Source organism: Siphateles boraxobius, unplaced genomic scaffold (genome assembly GCF_051911475.1).
Source record: "Siphateles boraxobius isolate OS27281-9 unplaced genomic scaffold, OSU_SipBor_1 48, whole genome shotgun sequence".
NCBI lineage: Eukaryota > Metazoa > Chordata > Actinopteri > Cypriniformes > Leuciscidae > Siphateles > Siphateles boraxobius.
In genome coordinates this window covers 11,417,904-11,441,353 of record NW_027509119.1, presented here as the reverse complement: position 1 = coordinate 11,441,353, position 23,450 = coordinate 11,417,904, and the positions used below count along the sequence as shown (strand labels likewise).

At 37.0% G+C, this 23,450-nt stretch overlaps 1 protein-coding gene across 1 annotated transcript in view; it reads right to left on the bottom strand.

The window, feature by feature from the left end:
- hectd4 (HECT domain E3 ubiquitin protein ligase 4) overlaps positions 1-23,450 on the bottom strand; it is a 105,245-nt gene that overhangs the window by 62,422 nt on the left and 19,373 nt on the right. The window contains exons 9-23 of the mRNA XM_077201995.1: positions 22,055-22,216; positions 21,564-21,677; positions 10,270-10,410; positions 7,696-7,925; positions 7,280-7,422; positions 6,794-6,864; positions 6,547-6,652; positions 6,158-6,278; positions 4,537-4,665; positions 3,111-3,235; positions 2,854-3,007; positions 1,889-1,977; positions 1,594-1,798; positions 1,386-1,505; positions 719-823 (exon numbers count right to left, since the gene is read on the bottom strand). Coding sequence (XP_077058110.1) covers positions 719-823; positions 1,386-1,505; positions 1,594-1,798; positions 1,889-1,977; positions 2,854-3,007; positions 3,111-3,235; positions 4,537-4,665; positions 6,158-6,278; positions 6,547-6,652; positions 6,794-6,864; positions 7,280-7,422; positions 7,696-7,925; positions 10,270-10,410; positions 21,564-21,677; positions 22,055-22,216 — 2,015 coding nt within the window. The remainder of the gene's footprint in view (positions 1-718; positions 824-1,385; positions 1,506-1,593; positions 1,799-1,888; positions 1,978-2,853; positions 3,008-3,110; positions 3,236-4,536; positions 4,666-6,157; positions 6,279-6,546; positions 6,653-6,793; positions 6,865-7,279; positions 7,423-7,695; positions 7,926-10,269; positions 10,411-21,563; positions 21,678-22,054; positions 22,217-23,450) is intronic.

Sequence of the window (23,450 nt, the reverse complement as noted above, 5' to 3'; positions counted from 1 at the left end):
TCTTTATTTTAAAATTTCCTTTAGACTTGAGGTTAGCATTAGTTTGGTGTCTGCAATGCTTTTGCTCCACAGTGTCTCTGATGTTGTATTGTATGTCTTTATTGTCCACTAAGGTGGAAAATTGTCTTTAGCTCACCAGCACATAAAATAATTATACAGGCAATGGTACAAAAACAAAACAAACACAGACAGATTCACATTACATTGATATAAAAATACAGTTCATGCCACTGTCATTTGTTTTATCAATCACTTGCGGAGTTGAGAATTTTATAAACATTATGCAAATATCCACAAAATTAACTCTGCAAGTCTGTGCACTGATTATCAATAACACTTTTGTTGAGTGTTTAATTTCAGTTTTTCTAACACATTTCAACACAGTCTTTTTGTAACTATTTCGTAAACGGAACAATATATTTAGAGCAATGTCAATTATACTTATAAATTATATGTTTGCTGCTTTTTAAATGCATGTTTGTGCGTTTATTTTTATTGATATGGACCTTAAATAATGTATAATAGTGTCTGAAATAATGTATAATAGTGTCTGAAATAATGTATAATAGTTTTAATCTATGTTTTAGTATACAACTATAACCCTGCAACCAAGACATTTGTAGAAAAAGACGTTTGATGAGCAAAGTCAATGAACGTCTAATGAGTATTTACATTTTTTTATGATTTTTTGATTGGGATTTATGTAAAGTCTTAGTACCTGTGCTCGGACAGTGCATGAGAAACCCCACATGGCTTTATCTGGGGTATTGTGCTCACGTCCACTTCTCATCTCAAAAGAGAATGTCACAGTATCTCCTTCCACCTGAAAAAACATATGGTTAAAAGTGTATTAAAGGCGTATACAGATATTTAATATCTGTAGATTGTTTGCAAATGTTGAATGTGCACTCTGGTGTCTTAATATATTTTAAGCACACCATTTTATCTGTCTATTGGCCCTTATGCATGTACCACATTTGATGCATCATGCTTTTATAGTCATATAAATAAATTGTTTTTCTGGAAAAAAAAAACACCTTTTCATTGCATCTGAATTAAAAGTGTTTTTTTTTTTTTTTTTTAAATATTAAAGCAATGCTCAACGTTACTTTATCAAAATCGGCTAAGTCATTTTAGCAAACAGATCTGTGTATGGAGATGCTTGAATTTTAAATTGACAACATTAAAATTACATTTCCTTCATTAAGAGCACAGATAATCACACATGAATTAGATTATATACCAGTTTTGCCATGCATCAAGGAATTAAAATAAAATAAAAAATTAAAAAATGAACACATCATTTTATGTTATTATCCAGCTCATCTTTATTCTTGAACACTGTAAGTGTGCCATCTGATGTTATGGAGAGTGCTTTCCCTCACCTTGACAAGATCTTTGGGCCATCCAGTTCCCAAGACACTACGGCTCCCATAGCCCATGGTGTTGCCTCCATACTCACTCACTTTTCGACTATTTGTGTTGGGCCCGGCATAAATCACCAGCTGAATGACGAGAGTTTATGAGCATGCATATTCACTTTCATTCCACTATGAATGAGAACAGAAGTTTCACAGAATCGGAAGTTCAAACCTTGTCATAGTCATATTGAGAGGAGCAGCGAGGGTCAAAACGGAGGTAGAGACAGCGTGCACCAGGTATGTGCACTGTATCTTTAAATTTGTAGTTGTCCCGCACTGGATGAACAGTTTCCACTGTTTTCCCAGCAGCCCATGGGGCAGGGATCTTCAGGCCGGTCAAAAAACCTGGCTCCTCTCTCTCTTCCAGAATCTGGAAACTGAATTAAATAAAACATAATTTTGTGTTTGAGTAATATACAGGTTTTTGTCCAATAGTTTCAAGGATAGATAGAAAAAAGCATTTTTACCCATCACTTAAAGAGGGTGGATTAGGGCCTTGATTTAGCGAAGAATCCTCCGAAAATAACGGTGAATGTGTCTTCAGCAGCAAAGCGGTCTGTTGGATAGACCGATTCAGAGCAGTCAATGTTAATGACACCAACCGTTTATAATTTATTATTTTGATCTACAAATGTACTTAACACACACATTAATGGAAAATCTGAGATTTTTCATTATATTTTAATTTCACTACCGTTTGGGGTCAGTACGATTACTTATTTATTTATTTTTTGTTAAAAAAGAAATTAATACTTTTATTCAACAAGGATGCATTTAATTAATCAAAAGTGAGTCAAGTGCTGTTTTTTTACTTTCTATTCATCAAAGAATCCTTAATATTTCCACAAAAATAAGAATCAGCTGTTTTCAACACTGATAATAATAATAAGAAATGTTTCTTGAGCAGCAAATCAGCATATTAGAATGATTTCTGAAAAATCATGTGAAAGTAAAGACTGGAGTAATGATGCTGAAAATTCATCTTTGCAGCACAGGAACAAATTACATATATATAAGAAATAGAAAACGATTTCACCATATTACTGCATTTTGATGAATAAATGCAGCCTTGGTGGTAGTGTAAAATTTTGACATCTGTGTGTGCATTGATTAGAGCTGGTAAATATATTTAATATTTACAATATCTTCACTATTATTTGGCTGGTATTATAACATTAACCAGCTCTGCTCATTTTTTGATTATTAGCTTTTTATTTGACCATTACATTTCTTAAAGCCTGTATGAGAATGCCAAAATATTTTGTCAGATACTAGCAATAGAGAGTTTAGATTTCTATGCTATTTGAGAGCAAATACATAAATACTGAGATGCTATGTATATCAAATATTGTCCAAATGATGAAAAATGATTGCGATACATGTTTTTAGCTATATCACCTTGCTCTTCCATCCAACAATCACATATACACACCTGACTAGTATAGAGGACTAGTTGGACAAGCTGTGGCATGAGAGCATCAGCTAATGTGAGGGTTTGTAGGTTTGGGTGCATCATTGAGGTCAATAGAACCGGAAGCAAGTGACCCAACATTGTGGCCTTCGTTACCTGTTCCAGTCCTCTCAGTCTTCACATAAAAAAATTAGAAAAGATAAGTAAAAGAAAGTGTTTAATTACATATACAACATACAAATAAAACATCATCAAAAATATATAATATTGTAATGCACCTGGTCTCTCGATCACTGATGTTGCTGTTGATAAGGGAGCTGGTGACTTGCTGAAGGGTCTCCAGAACCTCATCACACCCAACCAGGATCTTCGAGGCAAGTGATAAGATGCTCGTCTGCAACTCCTGAGGGGAACACGCACATTCAACACACACATTTCTTTGAGAACATCTAAAGCTGGTACAGAACCCTTGTGATAAAAGAAGTACACTTTAGTATACTTTTACATATTACAAAAATAATATACTTAAAAAGAATTTACGTTCACACAGAACACGTTTTTCCATTCCAATGTGCAGTTTCTCTATGCAATCACGCGCTACACAGACATGTATAACCGTTGCGCTCCAGTCTTGCGTCTTTTGCAGCGTCTCGAGCATGACACAACGTTCTAAAAATGTGTTAAGTTAAAATCAGTCCAACTTTTAAAAACCCCTTCTGCGTTTTTTCGCCATTCGAAGCAAAAACGCATTGTGTGTAAACGTGCCCTTAAGTGTTGACTGAATGTAATTAAAATGCATTCATACAACTTAATTACAATTAAATAAAAAAGTATTATAGATTAAATTTATAATAAATACAATTATCTGAACTTTAGAGTGCTTTAGTAATTTCATATTTACTTATATTGACTTTGAAATATATTCTGCTGAATGCACTTACAATCACTTTAATGGGATTTCTTTTGAAACTTGTCATGAATTGAAATATATTTGTAATTACACATTTGTAATTTGTTAAAGGGATAGTTCACCCTTATCCCATAATTTACTCACCCTCAAGCCATCCTAGGTGTATATGACTTTCTTCTTTCAGACGTTAATCTTTCACCACAAATCGCTGCATATTGCCGTCTACCGGACGCTAGTTATTAAATCATGGTATAATTTCCATTTTTGGGTGAACTATCCCTTTAAGAAACTTAGGGCCAGATTTACTAAATATGGCAAATTAGCGTGAGCGCAATTCCATAAAACCACCGATGGGAGCGGAAAGTTCAGCGCGTAATCTACGGACGACGTGAAAATGAAAAATATTTGTTTAAGAAATTAAAAGCTACATACACCATTAATTAGGGTTAGAAGAACTGTTGCCAAACATATAACATACTAGAAACATAATAATCAGTGTAATGATGTTTCTATCATAGCATGTTATACGTTTGGCAACAGTTCTTCTAACCATACTTGAATACTTGAGATATATATATATATATATATATATATATATATATATATATATATACACAGTATATATATATATATATACAGTATATATATATATATATATACACACTTAGAACCAAGCACAGTATATTGAACTGATTTAATTCCTGTTTGTTTCATCTTTCATGAATGCAGCAGCTGTCGTCATCAGTCCACACAAACCAATCAGAGACCATAGGGTTTTTAAAGGGGATGTTTACCTGTACCTTCATTGTTTCCCCTTGTAGGGAGCTGTCACTATCATCAATGTCATCAGGGTGGAGCAGGATGGTGTTGCTGAGCAAATGGTTCTGCACAGCCATTAAGTAACGCAAGCTTGGTGACACTACCTGTTGATGTGGAAGTGCTGTGGGTTAATTAGTGATTCAATATATTGTATGAAATTATACAGACATCTATTTCAAATTTTGATTGAATGTATACATTTAGATGCACCATATAAACGGGGTCCAAAATAACACTCGGCAAACCAAACATGTAAAATTGGATTTGCAAGACAATTATCCTGTTACAGGCAAGATGGCTTTTTTAATAACTTCAATGTAAACATACAACAGAATAGTAAGAAAAACATTGTTGGTGCAGTGTGAATTGGCCTTAAAATATCATGTGCTTGTAAAAAAAAAAAACCACAGACACCCCTAATGCAAACAATCACCAGATTACATTACGTCACTTCTCAGACATTCCATGACCTGACTAATTCTGATTCAACATGTTCAATCGGCAAAAACAAGTGCAGATCAATGCCAACAGACACTGACAGAGGGAATACACTGATCCAACAAAACACAACAAAGTGTCTGTTGCTATTTGTCGGCATCTGTCAGTTCAGTGTGAATTGGACAGAAGGGAACATTTTAAATCATTTGTTTGTTATGGTAAAATACTTTGAATTAGTCATGTTTCATAGCAAGAAAAAAAAATTTGTCAATATAATTGATATCTTTTTCATTAATTCATTTAGTTTGATTTCCCTTGTAAAAAAGAAGTGCACTTAATTGCATTGAATGTGCACTTGTACTTCAAAAAAATGTAGCTATCTTTTTACCAGATAATGTAATATTGATTAAATGAAAGGCCACTTAAAGAGTGTGGACTTTCATGACTGTTTCTTGTTCATGTTGTATTGTAAAACACTTTTGCTGCTATTAAGATGTGATACGGGTAAGGTTAGGGGATGGTGTGGTGGTATGAGTAGGTTTAAGGGTGGGTTAAGGTGTAAGGGAAGGGTCAACTGTGTAATTACAAATGTAATTACATACATTAATTACAGCTGTAATTACATGCAGGTATTTTCAAAATATAATTACAATGTAAAAACATGTAAGTATACAATAAGTCCATTGTATCAAATTATTAATTTCATTGTTAGTACACAGTAGTTAAAGCCACTTAATATAAAGTGGGACCCATTTTTCAACAGAAATAATATATTTTAGTTTACCATAAATGCTTGTCACTACACTCAGCAGTACACTAACCATTTCAAAAACAATATTAGTAATTAAGAAGTTACTTACAAAGATAAATAAAAAATCACTCTAAAGTTCAGCTAATTGCATTTACTATAATTGCAATTAAATGTATGAAGACATTACATTCAGTTTGCACTTAATTATAAAGTATATTTCTGTAATAATTGCTCTTTTTAAAAGTATGGTAAAGTGTGCTTCTTTTTCACAAGGGTTATGAAAACAAATGGCTTGTAGAGCTCTTTTAAGATTAATTCAGTTAAAAACGACATACAGAGTAACCAGTCACAACGAAAAGTTTCTTTACAAAGAAAATTTGAAATGCATTTATGTGGAAGTCACATACAGGTACAGTGGAGAGAAGCTTCTGAAGGTCTTCCTTGGAAACGGTTTGACATTTGGTGATGAGGAGACATGACTCTCGCACTACAGTCTTCAAGATACACTGCAACAGTTCATCTTTCAGTCTGCAGGGGAAAATGAGAGAAAGAGTAAATTACAGATATAAACCAAAACTCATCTACAGATATTTGCAATATCTATCATCAAGGTAAATAACATTGCTTTATAGGAGCATATATGTTTAATAATAATAATAATAATAATAATTGTAATACATTTTTGTTGAGATAAGGGAGAAATTTGTATGTTGCGATCACAAAATAATTATGTAGATTTGTTGTGTTATGCATGACTAGTAGAGTAACAGATCTAAAGAGCGGTGAAACTTGTTACCTGTAGTGGTCATCCTCCTCACTACCAAAGCGGTTTTTCTGTAACTGGTTAGCAAGGTTGTTTAATATAACATCACGTAATTGAGACAAACCACTGTTCTTCTCCCCTACAGAGAGAAAAAAAAAAGTGTTATTACTGGCACTGTTGCTTATCAATATGCAATTGTGCAATTACAGTGAGCCAGTGATAACTCAGCTTATAGTTAAACTTGATTTCTGTACGATGTGTATTTGTTTATAATTCTTACCCTCAGTGAAAACAAATTTTAGCAGGTTGTTCAACTCAGATTCGCTCTGGTACAAGGTGTTTAAACCTGAGCTAATAACAATGAAGAAAGAATAGAAAATGGTTTGTAGTTATTACAGATTTTGAGGCCAGTTGCATAAATTCAACAACAATTTTTTCCGACTAAGAAAATGTTTTTTTGACTGAAACCCTTAAGAATTTTGTTCAACTTTGGAAGGGAAATTAAGATTAATTTTTAAAGAATATTAAAAAAATATTAAAGTACCTTTGCAGTCAAATTATATCCCTTAAATCCCATTTTTGATAATCAAAATTACATATTTAAATGTTTTTGCACCGTGAAAGTAATTTCTTAATGCCTTAAAATAGCTTGAATGTAATTTGAATGTACACCTTTGCTTCATTTAGTATATGTGGATGCATGAATACGCAAATTATTCCCCGCCTCCATATTATAAACACTTTTCTTTTTTTTTTAGAGATTCACCTGATGGCAAGACACACTTCTCTTTGTATTTCCGGTTCTATCTGATCAGGAGGAGCCATAAGTAACTGCCACAGCAACAGTCCAGAACGCTTAACACAGTCCCGGTTCTGCTCTGAATTTGGATTAAAAAACTGGAACACCACCTGGAAAACACGAGAGATTGGTGGGTGTCAACCCATTCACTGCTGATGAACAAACTCAATCTCCAATTGCAAAAAGGCCATCACTTACATTGTTTTAGTTAAGTCATATATATTATATACAATTATGATATGACACTTTTCACAATACACATTATTTCAAAGCAGCTTTGCAGGAAGTTATATTGTAATAAAGTCATACTGTATAGTGTTTATAATGTAATTCAAATGTAAAGCTTAAATATTCTAGCAAAACCCCACCAATTATATCCACACCTGAAAGACGACCAGAATGCATCGGATGATGCACATGTCACCATTGACCATGGCCTTCTCCATGACGTCACATATAGAACTAAAGTGGCAAGCCTCCATGGGTTGTTTTCCTATGAAGGTTCCTAGGTGTAAACTACTGCTGGCTGCTAGCAGGTTAAGCTGGTGGATGCACATAGCGCCAACATGATGGAGCAGCTGGTTTATCACTTTGCCTGTGTCTATCATTTCTTCTGTAATAAAGAGACAAAAACATGATGGGGAAAACAATACAGATCATTTCTGTATATGAGCACATCTAAAAAACAACTTTGCATAGTTATGGCTCGTTTCCACTGAGCGGTACGGTACGGTACAGTTCGGTACGGTACGCAATTATTTGCGTTTCCACTGTCAAAAGTTGTGAATGGTACCAAAAAGCCGAACCGTACCGTACCACTTTTTGGGTACCCTTCCGTTGGGGTACCTAGCACAGTGGTACGGTACTAAAGGGTGGAGCTAGACTCACTGCAAAACGCTGATTGGTTGACAGAGATCGTCACTTGCGCGAGGGGAATGGCAACATAAGAAGCGCCATTTTTTAATATACAGTTGGAATATAATACTACGGTTATACTTTCACGAAATGTAGTTTTAAGAGTTTTTGAGGCGAGAATGTAGTTGTTTAAAGCTCAAATCTGCGGTTTATTTATAATGATTTATGATAATTTGATCCATTCTAGGCGATCACCGGGCGCTCGGCGCTCATGTTCCCCACCTGGAACAGCCTTTCCTCGGCTAGTCGTTCTGACGTTTGCCGCTGACTCTGTAGTGGTAATTCTTATTGTGTATATCTAACGGGTGATCTTTGGTCTCGTGAATCGATAATTCGTTCCCTGGCCAATCGTTTTGGCTGAGGGCTAAGTGAAGTTTCATATATTTAGGCTATAACTTTTCCGTTGTAAAGTTAACGTTAGACTAGCGCTGAATTTGTCTGAATTGTTTGCTTTATTTCTTATTGTATAGCTTCTTGTAACGTTACCTTTTACTTATACTTTTATAATGGCTATTATTGATAGAACTGAAATTTAACAAAAAGAGATAGGGTTGAGTTTTGTCATTTTTTATTACAAGATTATCACTGTAATGTTGTTTATTGCAACATTTGTACAAATGCACATATTGCCTGGAATATGTTTAATATTTTTTTACATTTAAACGAAAAGATGCAGGGTTGTGTTTTATATTTCGTTTTGTTATAAATAGGCTAACGTTAAACATGTATATAATCAGGTCTATACATTGCCTGAACCACATTTGTGTGCCTATAATGTTTAACATTTATTTAAATGAAAACGAAAAGAGGCAGAGTGGTGTTTTATAACATATTTCGTTTTATTGTTGCCTAAAATGTACATGCAGAACGCGCTGTTCCATGTGGTGAATTACCGGACTCGCGTCCTCGGGAGTCCCTCTGCTGAGAACTTTACATACTTGGTATTGAGAAATGCCTAATGTCGGCGCTTGTCTTCTTGTGACAAACATGACGAGAAGCAAGGACAAGATCTGCTGTATGCCATCCATTGGTGTTTACTTTGTCGCTTTCTTCTTCGCGCGAAAATCACGTTGATCGCTTCTTTCCGGCAAACACCACGCCTATCAAGTAGGGTACTGTTGGCGGTGGAAACGCTAGCTGGATCATGGTTTACTGACCCGACCCGAACCGTACTGTACCGTACCGTACTGCTCAGTGGAAACGAGCCATAAGTGTCCTGTACATAATGTCCTTGCAAAAATATTTGCACAGGTATAGCAATGAAAAGTGACCTGTTGTAAAAAAAAAAAAAAAAAAAAAAAAAGAAAACAACAAGTGTGCTTTATTGTAATGAATGTATACTTCAAATCATAAAAGTATAGTTTTTAAAAACTGTACTTGCCTTGAAGATAATGTTAACAAAATAAAGGCCATTTAATAGTACTTAAAGAGAGAACACATTCATGACTATTTTGTAATAATGTCAAATTCAAAGTTTTACTAAATCATTATTTTAATATTTTGTTGTGCTTTAAAGTACACTTATTTCAATGTGTTGACAAACACACTAAAGAACAAGTAAAGTGCTTGATTATAATTTTGACTGTAGTGTTAATTAATAATACATTTAAACTTAAGATATTTTGTATTTAATTATTTGATGAATTAAATTGCAATGCCAATTCAAACTGTGCAATTATAAAAATATTTAAGTACACAACATACAAGTTTCAATAGAAATGACATTAAAGTATATTTTAGTGTACCATAAATGCTTGTCAGTACATTCAGCAGTTCACTTTAACCATATTTCAAACACAATAGAAGTAATTACAAAATGATTTATAAAGATGTACTTAAGTCTAACTTAAGTGGGTCAAAAAGCACTCTAAAGGTCAGCTAATTGCATTTAATATACAATTTAAACTACATTTAATTTTCATAGTGACATGGTGTAATGAATGCAAGCCTCTAAAATGTTTTGCTGTGCAATATCAAAATCATTCAAAAAATCAACTCGAGTAAACTTTTTGTTGCATATGTTAGAGCTCCAGTTTCAATACCTTTAGGCTGACTGATGACGTGACTGACGCCAAGTCGTTGGCACACATGATGGAAGGCCTGGTTTCCAGGGTTACACCATTGGTCCATGTAGTCACTGGAGCACGTCCAGATTAAGTTGTTAAGTGCATCATAGCAGGCTCCTAGAACAGTCATTATACAATCATATGTGACAGTGTTTTTTGTTAATAGTTTGAATTAGTTTTTATTTTTATATTTTAGCTTTTATATATATTTTCACATTAAATGTAGTTTCAATTTTAGTAGTTTGTGTTATGTGCTTTATGTAATTTTTATTAGGTTATTTTATATTTAGATTCATTTTAATTTTAGTTTTAGTCATTTTAGTACTTCAACTTTTAGTTTTCTGCCAAGGCAACATTTCTAATTTTTGTTTATATTTAAGGTATTCATATTCATTTAATATTATTTTATTTCAGCTTTATTTCAATTAACAAAAACATTTGTAATAGTTTTAGCTAAAAATAACAACATTGATATGATGTGCTCCATCAGAATTAGTCACAAAAAAACACTTGCTCAAAACTTAGACTTTTCTGTTGAATTTGATTAAAGAAATTCTACTTTCAAATGATGGCAATGTTGCAGTGAAAATATATATATTTTTAAATATTGTTTTGCGGGGTTTTTTTCCTCAACATATTGAAATGCATCACTCTCATGTAATCGCCCAATCAGTGTTTCAACCACAGAAAGACCTCAAAATAACAGCTTGTGAACATGACGTTACATTTATCTCAGGAAAGTCATTTATTGCCCACAGCCTGTTAGTTAGCTACAAAAAAAGAACTTTAGAGAAGAGCATATCACTAAAATTGTAAATATATTGTTAAATATCTTTTTTTTAACCTGTTATTGGTGTCTTAATTATTTAATGTATGTTTGAATAAATCTGTTAATTTTGTTTTAAATAAGCTGAAAATGGTATAGAATCCTTTTTTACATTTACTATTCAAAGGGGTAAACTTAATAAAAATAAAAAAATAGGTAAAAAAATAAATAGGTTCTACCTTACTAGAGAAAACAGAGTTTGGCTGTTGACTTCCATTTTGTCAAATAGGTAGGAAAACTTCAACACCCATGTAGGGTCTGGACCAATCAGACACACACTAATTATTCATATTCACTATATTTAATGAATATAAAGGTCTATGAAACTCTCCCCCAAAACTAACCTCACAAATGAAGTTACTTTGTCAGCCGGGTGTCCGGTTACAGAACACTAAGACTGATAACAGACTTTACGACCTCAAAGGAATGTGGCCACATGCGCCACATGCTTAAGAGAGAGAGACCATCTTTAATTAAATAAACTTTGCGGTGTTACTCTGATCTATGAAGGAACATGCCTCACAGAAACTGTGATGATTTACTGTCTCGTGTACTATTAGGTATAACAACATGGTGTGTTTGATTGGGGTGTATGTGGTTGAACGACCACCCAACGGTCAATATAACCTCACCTGTATCATGCTTCCTAGCAAATTAATCCTCATTTAATGACACACACTTTGATGTACATCACCTTCTCTTAGAATGCAATGTGAATTTGTTATGTCTATTTGAGCTTGAATGAACAGTCTAAGCATGCTGGGGACAAAGACCATAAATCAACTAAGAGCCGCTTCCCCTCTCGGACATGTCACCTTACTCATAGGTCCATTCAAACCTTAGGGGTTGGTTCTTTCTCAGGGTATATCAGAGGCAGGCAACAGTGACCGCCCTCTCTTCGTTTTTTCATCCAGCCGCAACACTGTTCTGGTGAGACTGGGGAGCCCCCTCCCCCTCCACGGGGGCCCCAGGGCCCAGCAGGCCTCGATTCCAACCAGAGGTGGGCTCAGGCAGGAGAGAGAAGACTCTCTCACAAAGAACCAAGGACAATCTCAGGAGTTTTGGAACAAAGACTCCAACCAACAACGACTCCAATCACCCATCCTTTTGACTTCCTCACTTCCAATCATGCGTTCCTGGAGAAAGAGAACGCTCAACCAACTTCCACTTGACGCTGCCGGAACCATCAACGACTTCAATTTTCAACAACTTCAAGAATTGTTCCCATTACAAATGCAAGTATTCAATTCAATGAAATGTGAAAATGAAATTCTGATGGTTCTTCTCATAGACCCTCTTCCGGTTTCCAATTTCATCCTTTCACTAACCTATTTATGTATTCATGTGTGTATGTTGTTTAGTTTATTTATATTCATATAAATATCTATATTTAGTTAATAAAACTTGTACATAATATGTATTTGGTTCTGTTTTGTTTGCAATACAAGTCACTTTACGATCACGGTTTTTGCTACTGGCTCAAAGTACTGTACAGGCGAAGAAATAATTATTCTTCGGTGGCCATGGAAGATACCCTTTATTAGAATAAATTAATAATCAAAATAGTTCGTTGGAAGAACTGATTAATTGATTGTAATATTAATTCAGCCACATCAAGTTAATCCAATTAACTGACCCAAATATTTATAATTAATAATAACAAGATATTATTGATTATTAATATTTCCAAAAAGCTGAGTTCCTTACATAATGGTGGAGAATTTTAAGGCATCATATTAAACATTGTATGCAAGCAGACAGTAATCAATCATATGTTGTCCCATAAGTTTTATTAACATCTCATACATGCACGTACAAGTTTCTGAGTAAATCAGCAAAACTATAGCTTGAATATGCCTTCCTACGAATGGCAGAAAGTTCACAAATGCTATAATGCATATTTAAATCGTACGATAAGAAACTCCTGATATTAGCGAAGAAAGCCTAATTTCAGATATAAATCGAGCATAAGCCTTCTCTGACGAAGAAATCTCAGATTAGCCGCGCGCATAAATGGTACCAGAACTAATTAACCTGATATGGACGAAGAAATCTCCATTTTCAGCATTTTTGAATGTGATCTGAGCGATGTTCCTCAATCACCGATTAAGGCCTTATTATGCGTTACGTCATTGTATTCATATTAAACCGCTGAAGCGCTCATATGAAACAATCGCGTCGAATTAGTAGTATAAATTCTAGCTTAGCTAACTAGTAATTTGCCATTGTCTGTGAAAGAACGGTGCTGTTTTGATTTGTTAAAAAGAGTCACTCACACGCAACGTCGTGTCTAAGCGAGAGACTCAGTGCAAACTGTCAGCACAGCTCGATCGCTGCTCCGAACGATCTGTGTTGTTGGTTGGCATTGCGTCCGGAACGCGAGCAGGCGTTCCTATCTAGTTTTTCTGACAACAGCACCAATCTCACAGACCCTCGTGTAAACAAGCGACGGTTGTAGCCAATAGCTCCCTCAATCCTAACTTACACGCATGACTTACAAGTAAAACCCTCTACCTCGAGTGATAGTTTTAGCACCGCCTAAAAACTTAGACACGTTAGAGCGTAAAGTGTAACCTTAAACCAAAGACTATAGATTTTGCGTGATTTGAACTGAGTGATTTGAACACGAATAATGAGAGTCAAAGCTCTTCGAGGCTTTGAATCAAAGGAGTCAACTGAGTCACAAATGACTCTTTGTTTGAAGCGCCCTCGCTGGCGACCCCTGCTGGTCAAAACAGTGGAAGTGTAGCGGAAACTCAAATCAACGGAACACCTTTTACAAATCAATCGCAAAGGTTTTATCAAAAGGTGTAATCAGGTAATGGCAATCCGCGAGCTACCTAATATCGTTTAATATGAGGTGTCTTTCAAGGCATAATATCTTAGTAAACCGTAGGGCTCGTTTTATGAAAGCTTGACTTGAAAGTCAATCAGACCCTTTATCAAATGCGTCATTAAATGTGTACGAATCTATAAAGTGATACGAGATCACATAGAGACCAGATACACAATGGTTCACGAACCGTTGAAATTTAAAACAATTTCGAAACAGCTATGACGCGTAACGAAGCCCAGTTTAATAAAATCACGTGACCTTAGCAGTGATACACTCCGAATGATTTGAGACGAATGATTCACCCTGGTGTCAGAGCTTCACGAAGCACGTCTCATAAGAGGGTTAAACCACCCTCTTCTCTCTCTCTTTCTCTCTCTCGACCCCTTCCTCTTGGTTTCACTTTCAGATTGAAACCCAGATACTTTGGGTTTTTATTTGTGTTTCTTTTATTTTTACTTAAATCTACCCCTATTTTATTTTGTGTATTTACACCTGTTGAGCCTGAATAGTCCTATTCAGTTAAATTTAATTTAATTTAATTGGGAATTTAATTAAATCAATTTGCTTAGTCAAGTTCCCCTCTAGTTACCAGAGCTATGAGAACACACAATGTTTACATACATTTTTTTATTTTTTTTATTTTATTTCAATTTAGTTATTTACGTTTGTTTCAGCCTGAATTCTTATATTCAGCTAAAGAAAAAAAGAAGGGCTTAACTAAATTTGAAATTTAATTAAATTACTTGATACGCTTCCCTTTCCTTTTAGTTTTCTTAGAGCTATAAGGACGTTCTAACTTTACCTTTACCTTATCTTATATCACTATCCTCATCTTCTCTCTCTATATAGGATTACAATATCTAGCGACTGTTGTTTCCATAGCGAGTTACACAGGTCATTAATATCCTACTTCCTGTCTGTGTTTTACCCATCCTCACTCCTTAGCACCAAGCTAAGTACATGAAGTACGGCTAAACACAAACGCACAGTAGGCCCCAGACAGAACTGGAAACACTTCCCATTGTTTCTTCTTCTTCTTTTGGACCTTGAGATGTCTGATGTGTCCCTGGTAGCTTAGTCTAACAGCAGCATAACCCATAAGTGACTCCTGTTTACCTATGTCTCCTAGCTAAACCTAAATAGGTAAAACACTCCTTTCTTCCTCTTCTTTTCTGGTTTCATCCCATTGTTTTATTTTGGTTTTGCTCTATCTGTTACTCTCGTAGCACAACATGTGAGAAGAACCATCAGCATTTTTGAGTAATAGGTTATGACATGTAAGAGCCCAGTCATCAGTCGATGCTGCTTAAAGCACGTCAACTAAGATACTCAAAACTTTTTTTTTTTTGTTGTGTGTGCTCACCAACACTAAATTTTAGCTGCTCCACATAGCCATTCTCCCACACAGATAGCTCACCACCTCTGTAGAAACTTGCATTTGCCTTTGCCATTTCTCTCTCGTGTTCCCACAAGTGTTCCAGTAGGCCTCAGACACCCAGCCCTGCCACCAGGACCACCTGAAGACCCGGCAGAGCAGTGTCATGGACATCCTTCAGCCTGAAGCAGGCAACGACCTGCCACGGCAGAGGAAGGAACAGTTAGGCAACAATGAAAGCAGACGTCTGACACCCAGCCTGAGCCACCAAGAGCTGACCAGCATTATCTTCTCCTTGGCCATGCTCCCGCAGGCCTCAAACAGGAGGTAAATGAACTAACGCTGCCAGCCACAGGACTCCACAGAGAACGAACCCTGCTCAACGGGAGAAGGCACAGGACAGATGCAAGGACCCTGACAGAGCAGAGCAACTGAAAGAGATCATCAGTTTTCAGGCGGACGACAGCTCTGAGCACCTGCAAACCGACGGGTAAAGAACTGTTTCACTCAAAGAACTTAAAGAAATGGTTGAACTCAAAGAGAGCTAAAGCCATCAATGTGCAGCGGAAGTCCGAACACTGACTTAGCGATGCTGTAACATTATTGACGCACTCCATGTGGTCCAAAGAGAGCTGCAACAGTCCAACCCACTGCAAATGGACCACACAAGAAAGATGGACCCTGCTGACCTTCACATTAGCAGCGTAAGCTTCCCCAGCCCTGCACAAAGGGGGGAGGAGCCAAAGCCCTCGGCTTAACACTTCACCAGACAGTGCCCTGAGAGCCCCTGCAGCTGCAGGAGGAAAAGGTAAATCAGACAAACCCTGAAATGGCACATGAAGTGACACTCAACAATCTCAAGTGAAAGGTCAGAAACATCCCTGCCAATCTATGAGACATTGATTTTCACCTGCAGTCTCCAACCGGTATGGCACACCGAGACAGACTCCATCTGATCTGGACACATCCAGCCCAGCTGGGCCCTGCCCAAACACCAAGCAGGACAGACCTCGAAGGCCCTGTGCTACCACCACCAACTCCGAACGAGTTGTCTGTGGAACTTACAACGAACCTGTGACGGAGGAGGACACCAGCTTCAAGAAACTTTTCCTCCAAAACCAGTTAGTCACCATATTTTCACCTGCCCCCACGCAATGCCCACTCAACGATGTGTGACCTGATGCGGAAGGCCTCTAACACAGAAGGCCTCCCCAGAAAGGGTTCCTAAGACCCCATTGATCCTGAACTGCAAAACCAGAAGCCACACAGCATGAACACAATGCAAGACTCTGCTAAAAAGTCCCTGGTCAGCATAGGACATAAAACTTTTAAAGTAGATGAAAATGGGTGCTCAAAGAGCAGCAAGACTCTGCATTAGTAAAAATAGAATTTTACTGATATAAAGAAAATCTTGAATGGACGTGTAAGCCTCACCTGCCAACAGACTATGCACAACTCTTTTGAAACAAACATTTGCTACATGCTGGTTGAATTGGCACTGCTACATTAGTTTCCATGACAATGAAGGGTTACAGGAAACACTAGCTCCAAATAGGGCATACCTTGACGCCATAGTGTAGGAAAACCACCTGAGTTTTAAACTACTGTTAACCTACAGGCGTGCATTTGACCATTGCGGTCCAACTGGAACACAACATGCGATACGCATTTTGATCACTGGTTGCTGGCTTGTCTAAATGCAGATAAAACGATAGCGGGAATTGACATCTCTACTGTAAGTGAAAGAGTCTTAGATTTCCAACTGGTATCAGTAAGTTCAGCATTAAAGCGTAAGTCTGTTTGACAAAGGAATCTCATCTCAGCAGCTTGTAAACTGTACCGATATCTATCCTGCTTTGGTTAAAGAAATCCAAATTGCAGTATTGCTAAACCTGTTTCTGAAAAAGAAAGCTCAGGACAGTGTTATATATACGTAGACCTGGGTGATGCTCCCCTTTCTACAATGTAAAGGCCTTACGAATTATTGTTAGATTGATGTAATTCACCTAAATTTTTAGCTGCATCCACAAGCAGAGAGCTACCTAGCGATCAAAACTGTTCACTCGCTGAAAAGTCAGCATTTATGCATGAGAGGGACGTAACTATATAGGCTTAGACAAGCTTTGACTTACAGCAAATCTATTTCCTTACTTTGTAAACGAATAGAATAAGTTGTGTAAAGTAAAGAGAAGAGTTCCATGAGTAAAATTAGCAAATGCCAAAACACATTAGCATTTTAATGAATGTAACATCAAGTTCTTGAAAGACTTAAAGTATAGGCGCCCCCTTTTAACCCGTTTAAACATGCATAACTCAGTAAAATGTGTAGACATTCTTCAGGTACTGTTGAATTGTTCTGACATGCACTGGTTCCCATGACAACGACTTGTCACAGGAAGTGCTAACTCGTGACGTCATTTTGTAATCAAACCAACCTAGGTGGCTAAGCTAACTTAACCTAGCGTCCATCCAGCTTAGGCTAAGCTAAGCTAACCTAGCATCCATCCAGCTTAGGCTAAGCTACATAATAACTTCTACAGTTAGCGGTTAGCATCATTTACTTGAAGCCTTAATTACAGCTTTTATGTATACAGCGCAAAGTATTCTAAAATACTTTCTTTAATCCCATTTAGGGTTTCTAATTTTTCTCTTTCCTTACTTTCAATTCTTCTCAGCTGAATTTCACCTTCACTAGTTTAGGCATAGTCCTTGCTGAGCGCTGTAGGCTAAATTTGCAGATGCCCTGGCAATTAAACCCAAGTTTAATTACATGTAAGCTGTGTAGCTAGAGAAGAATTATTATAGTTATGAGAATTTTCATCAGCATATTGACTAAACCTTTGGAGGGACACACACGGTGTGGTCTTAAACACGCAACAGCTGTGACCCACTAGGGAGTGTTGGTCCAGGCAAATCTAAAGGTTAGTCACTAGTGCTATTGATTATTCTCAATTTCAGATCATTACCGCTGTTTTGATTACTTACTTTATTTTTTTATTTTATTCTTTTATTTCCACTTTGATAATAATAGCAGTCAGCTATTCCCTTGTCTATTCGGTCATCTATATGATTTAATTCCATTTCCTCTCTTGTTCGAATGTGGTTCTATTTCCCATTGGGCCCAGAAAGGAAACAGAGACACCTTTATTTGTGATTGTGTTTATTTTCAACAAGTGCACTCATTTTTGTGACCCTGCGACACAAGTAATTTCAACAATTACTAGGGCATAACTATAGTCCTGAGGATTGATAATAAGCATAATTTGAATAGGAAAGCTGTCCCTTTTCCTCCTATCCTTCACTTCGTCAAGCCGCAGTGAACCACCATTTAAGTCCAGAGAAATAATTTAGTCATAAGAACCATCTTAAGTCATTTATTTCATCTCGGCTATGCCCTTTCCAGGAATTACTCTAGGAACCACACAAGTCTTAGCCTCCTAACATCCACAGCTAAGATGATAAAGATACAAGAGACACATCACTAGCTAGATACACATGAAACACCTAACTTTATGCTACATATCTAGCGAACCCATTAAACAGTGGTTCTGAACTTTTAGGGTCATGAATTAGTCTCTCACCACAAGTGTGCCAAAATGTCACAGAGCCTCTGCTTAACCTGACCCCAACCTTCCAGCTTACCAAAGACTATGACAAACCAATGGACACTATGAGAAACCACCTCTAATTCTCAACACCCACAGCGTTCGGCTGAACCAGACAGTGAACTCCATGAAACAGCTGTTTACTGTCTTCCAGAATGACTTTACTCAAACTCAGCTGGTCTGCAGTCTCTGATCCAAGACACACGCTGCCCTGCTGAGGCCAAACCTGAATCAAAGCTGGAAACCTCATCCTTCTTCAAGAACCATAATTTCACCCTAACTCCAGAATGACAGGTGATACCCAGTCAAGGCACCTTCTGCCCCAACACCTGCTGCAGAGACCTGTACTGGGCTACTGTCCACATCAACCGCCGTGGAACGACCACCACTCCAGAAGACGCGAGCAACCAGAGGCCACCATGGCCTTCCAGCCTTCTATGACAAAGGTGTGTCTGATCTGTCGGCACTTTCAACTTCGATCATGGTTGTCCTTGAGGGGGACAACAACGGTCGAAAGGGGGGGATGTAGGGTCTGGACCAATCAGACACACACTAATTATTCATATTCACTATATTTAATGAATATAAAGGTCTATGAAACTCTCCCCCAAAACTAACCTCACAAATGAAGTTACTTTGTCAGCCGGGTGTCCGGTTACAGAACACTTTAAGACTGATAACAGACTTTACGACCTCAAAGGAATGTGGCCACATGCGCCACATGCTTAAGAGAGAGAGACCATCTTTAATTAAATAAACTTTGCGGTGTTACTCTGATCTATGAAGGAACATGCCTCACAGAAACTGTGATGATTTACTGTCTCGTGTACTATTAGGTATAACAACATGGTGTGTTTGATTGGGGTGTATGTGGTTTTACGACCACCCAACGGTCAATATAACCTCACCTGTATCATGCTTCCTAGCAAATTAATCCTCATTTAATGACACACACTTTGATGTACATCACCTTCTCTTAGAATGCAATGTGAATTTGTTATGTCTATTTGAGCTTGAATGAACAGTCTAAGCATGTTGGGGACAAAGACCATAAATCAACTAAGAGCCGCTTCCCCTCTCGGACATGTCACCTTACTCATAGGTCCATTCAAACCTTAGGGGTTGGTTCTTTCTCCAGGGTATATCAGAGGCAGGCAACAGTGACCGCCCTCTCTTAGTTTTTTCATCCAGCCGCAACACTGTTCTGGTGAGACTGGGGAGCCCCCTCCCCCTCCACGGGGGCCCCAAGGGCCCAGCAGGCCTCGATTCCAACCAGAGGTGGGCTCAGGCAGGAGAGAGAAGACTCTCTCACAAAGAACCAAGGACAATCTCAGGAGTTTTGGAACAAAGACTCCAACCAACAACGACTCCAATCACCCATCCATTTGACTTCCTCACTTCCAATCATGCGTTCCTGGAGAAAGAGAACGCTCAACCAACTTCCACTTGACGCTGCCGGAACCATCAACGACTTCAATTTTCAACAACTTCAAGAATTGTTCCCATTACAAATGCAAGTATTCAATTCAATGAAATGTGAAAATGAAATTCTGATGGTTCTTCTCATAGACCCTCTTCCGGTTTCCAATTTCATCCTATCACTAACCTATTTATGTATTCATGTGTGTATGTTGTTTAGTTTATTTATATTCATATAAATATCTATATTTAGTTAATAAAACTTGTACATAATATGTATTTGGTTCTGTTTTGTTTGCAATACAAGTCACTTTACGATCACGGTTTTTGCTACTGGCTCAAAGTACTGTACAGGCGAAGAAATAATTATTCTTCGGTGGCCATGGAAGATACCCTTTATTAGAATAAATTAATAATCAAAATAGTTCGTTGGAAGAACTGATTAATTGATTGTAATATTAATTCAGCCACATCAAGTTAATCCAATTAACTGACCCAAATATTTATAATTAATAATAACAAGATATTATTGATTATTAATATTTCCAAAAAGCTGAGTTCCTTACACCCATAATGCATTGGGCATGTTGCCCACAATTCTGCTATGGATACGCTTGACCAGAGTCAAATCCACCTTGCTTTAGTAGGAAACACTTCTTAGCAGACTTTTAGCATAATGGTGTGGAGTTGTATTGTTATCAGGTGCAGGATTTTAAAGAGTAAACGTTTAGCGTGAGTGGGTTACTTTCAGATTCCAGTGAAGGAACTAGCGTGTGGCTAAAGGCTGCAAAGAATCGTAAATACAGAGACAAAGCTGTTCTGCATCATCCGGCGGACTTTTGCTCACAAATAAACTTACATTTCTCGGACCAGGTTACACGGAAAACAAGTAAACATTGTTCATTGGCAAATACTACATTGTAACAATACAAAGCGGGTTGAAAATCTGTGAAGTTGAACAATGGCTCCATTGGTCCACTTTCCAAAAGGGAAAGACTGAACATTTTAAATGTGCGTATGTGCTAAGTTTAATTTTATTGAAGGAGTAAGAAAATAGTCAACAACAACAATGTATTCAAATTCCTTAAGCCCAATGCATATTAATTTCCCTCTTGGTGAATACAGACCATTCTGTCTGAGATTTGTTTTGATTTATGCATTGAGTTTAGTGCTAAAGGGGCTTGATGTGTGGAAATGTCCGATTCTTACCCAGTCCTGCAACCTGAGCCCCACGACCCAGAGAACTTCCTGGAGCATCTACGAGGTCTGCACGATTGCTAAACTGACCATCAGCCAGGTTAAACACCAAACTAGATGCCAAGACTAGGAAAAAACACAAGGGATTGACAAAAAGAATGTTAAGAAGACTTTAAGAATGTCAAATAAAAGTACTTTTTCGCTGACACTCTTGGTTGCTTTTTAACAAGAGTTTACAAAATGATTTTCATATTTGCTCCACAGAAGTAAGAAAGTCAAATGGGTTTGGAACAACATGAGGTTGAAACAGATGAAAGACGTTTCATTTTTGGGGTGAACTATCCCTTTAATTGTTATATGTTTGATTTTAGGTAACATTGGCATAAATGAGGCAGCAAAAATGGATAACGTTAAATGATAAATCATCCATGATAGTGATTATGTTCAATTGTTTGATAAGCGTATACAGATCTTTCCCCTCAGAATAAGAGATGATGACTTACTCTTTAGGGAAGAAAGGCCACTGGCACCACCAAACAGCGAGCGGGTGGCAGAGCTCCCAGCTACACCTGGGGTGGGTGCCAGCATCACTAGGTACGTTCCACACACGTACATCGGCGTCTTCCTCAGTGTTTTAATAGACAAGCCACAACTTGTGTTGACTACTGGTACAAGAAAAAAACAAAAAGACCAAAATCAACACTGCGAGTCTTCATACTATATTGAAGAAATATGACAAGTATTATTATTTGTTTATCATATTAAACATCTTTCTTGCATTTTTTCCGCTCTTGCGGGGTCCGCTTTCATCAGATTTATCCACACACACACACACACATTAGATTTGGCACAGGTTTTACGCCGGATACCCTCCTGAATCACACACACACACACACACACACTCCGACAGCCAATATGTCAATATGTCCAATCCATCTAATCTAAACCAAGGCACCCAGAGGAAACCCATGCTGCTGACACGAGGAGAACATGCAAACTCCACACAGAAAGGACTCCTGGCTCATCCGGGGCTGGAACCGGCCACCTTCTTGCTGTGAGGCGACAGTGCTACCCACTGAGCAACCGTGCCGCCCCATTTGTTTATCCACAATGATCAATTAAACATATTTTCTATTATACAGCTATGTGTGAAAAAAATTTCAGTTACTTTTTCAAAACATTCTGGGTTATTTATTTTTTCAAACATTTTCCAAGCCTGGATGCCATTTTTAAATTCCATGACTTTTCAAGGTTTTTCATGGCCGTACGAACCAAGCCTTTATACATATATACCAATTTAATACATATTAAAACCAATTAAATTTCAATGTAATACTGAATTACACACTAGTGTTAAAATTACAATCAAATACTTTTTTGTGCTTTAGTATGTTAGTCAACAAATCAAAATTAGTGTAATTCTTTAAAGCACAACAAAATATTATTAAAACATAATGGTTTAAAATGTACTTTAAAGTAAAACTTTTAATTTGGCATATTACTAAGTGCACTTTTAATCAGTGTACTTAAGCGTGTTAAAGGGTTAGTTCACCCAAAAATGAAAATTCTGTCATTAATTACTCACCCTCATGTCGCTCCAAACCCGTAAGACTTTCGTTCATCTTCGGAACATAAATGAAGACATTAATGAAATTAAAGAGATTTCTGTCCCTCCATTGACAATCTACGCAACTACCACTTTGACGCTTACATTTTTTTATAAAAAGATAGTAATACTAATCCTTATGAATAGAGCAGTTCATTCCTAATCTTATGATGAGACTCGATCGCTTTATAAAATGAACAGATTTAATCAAGGCTTATATTCACATATTAACATTTATTAACATATGAATGTTATGGTACACATCAGTTATGGTAAAGAGAAGCTCAAGCATG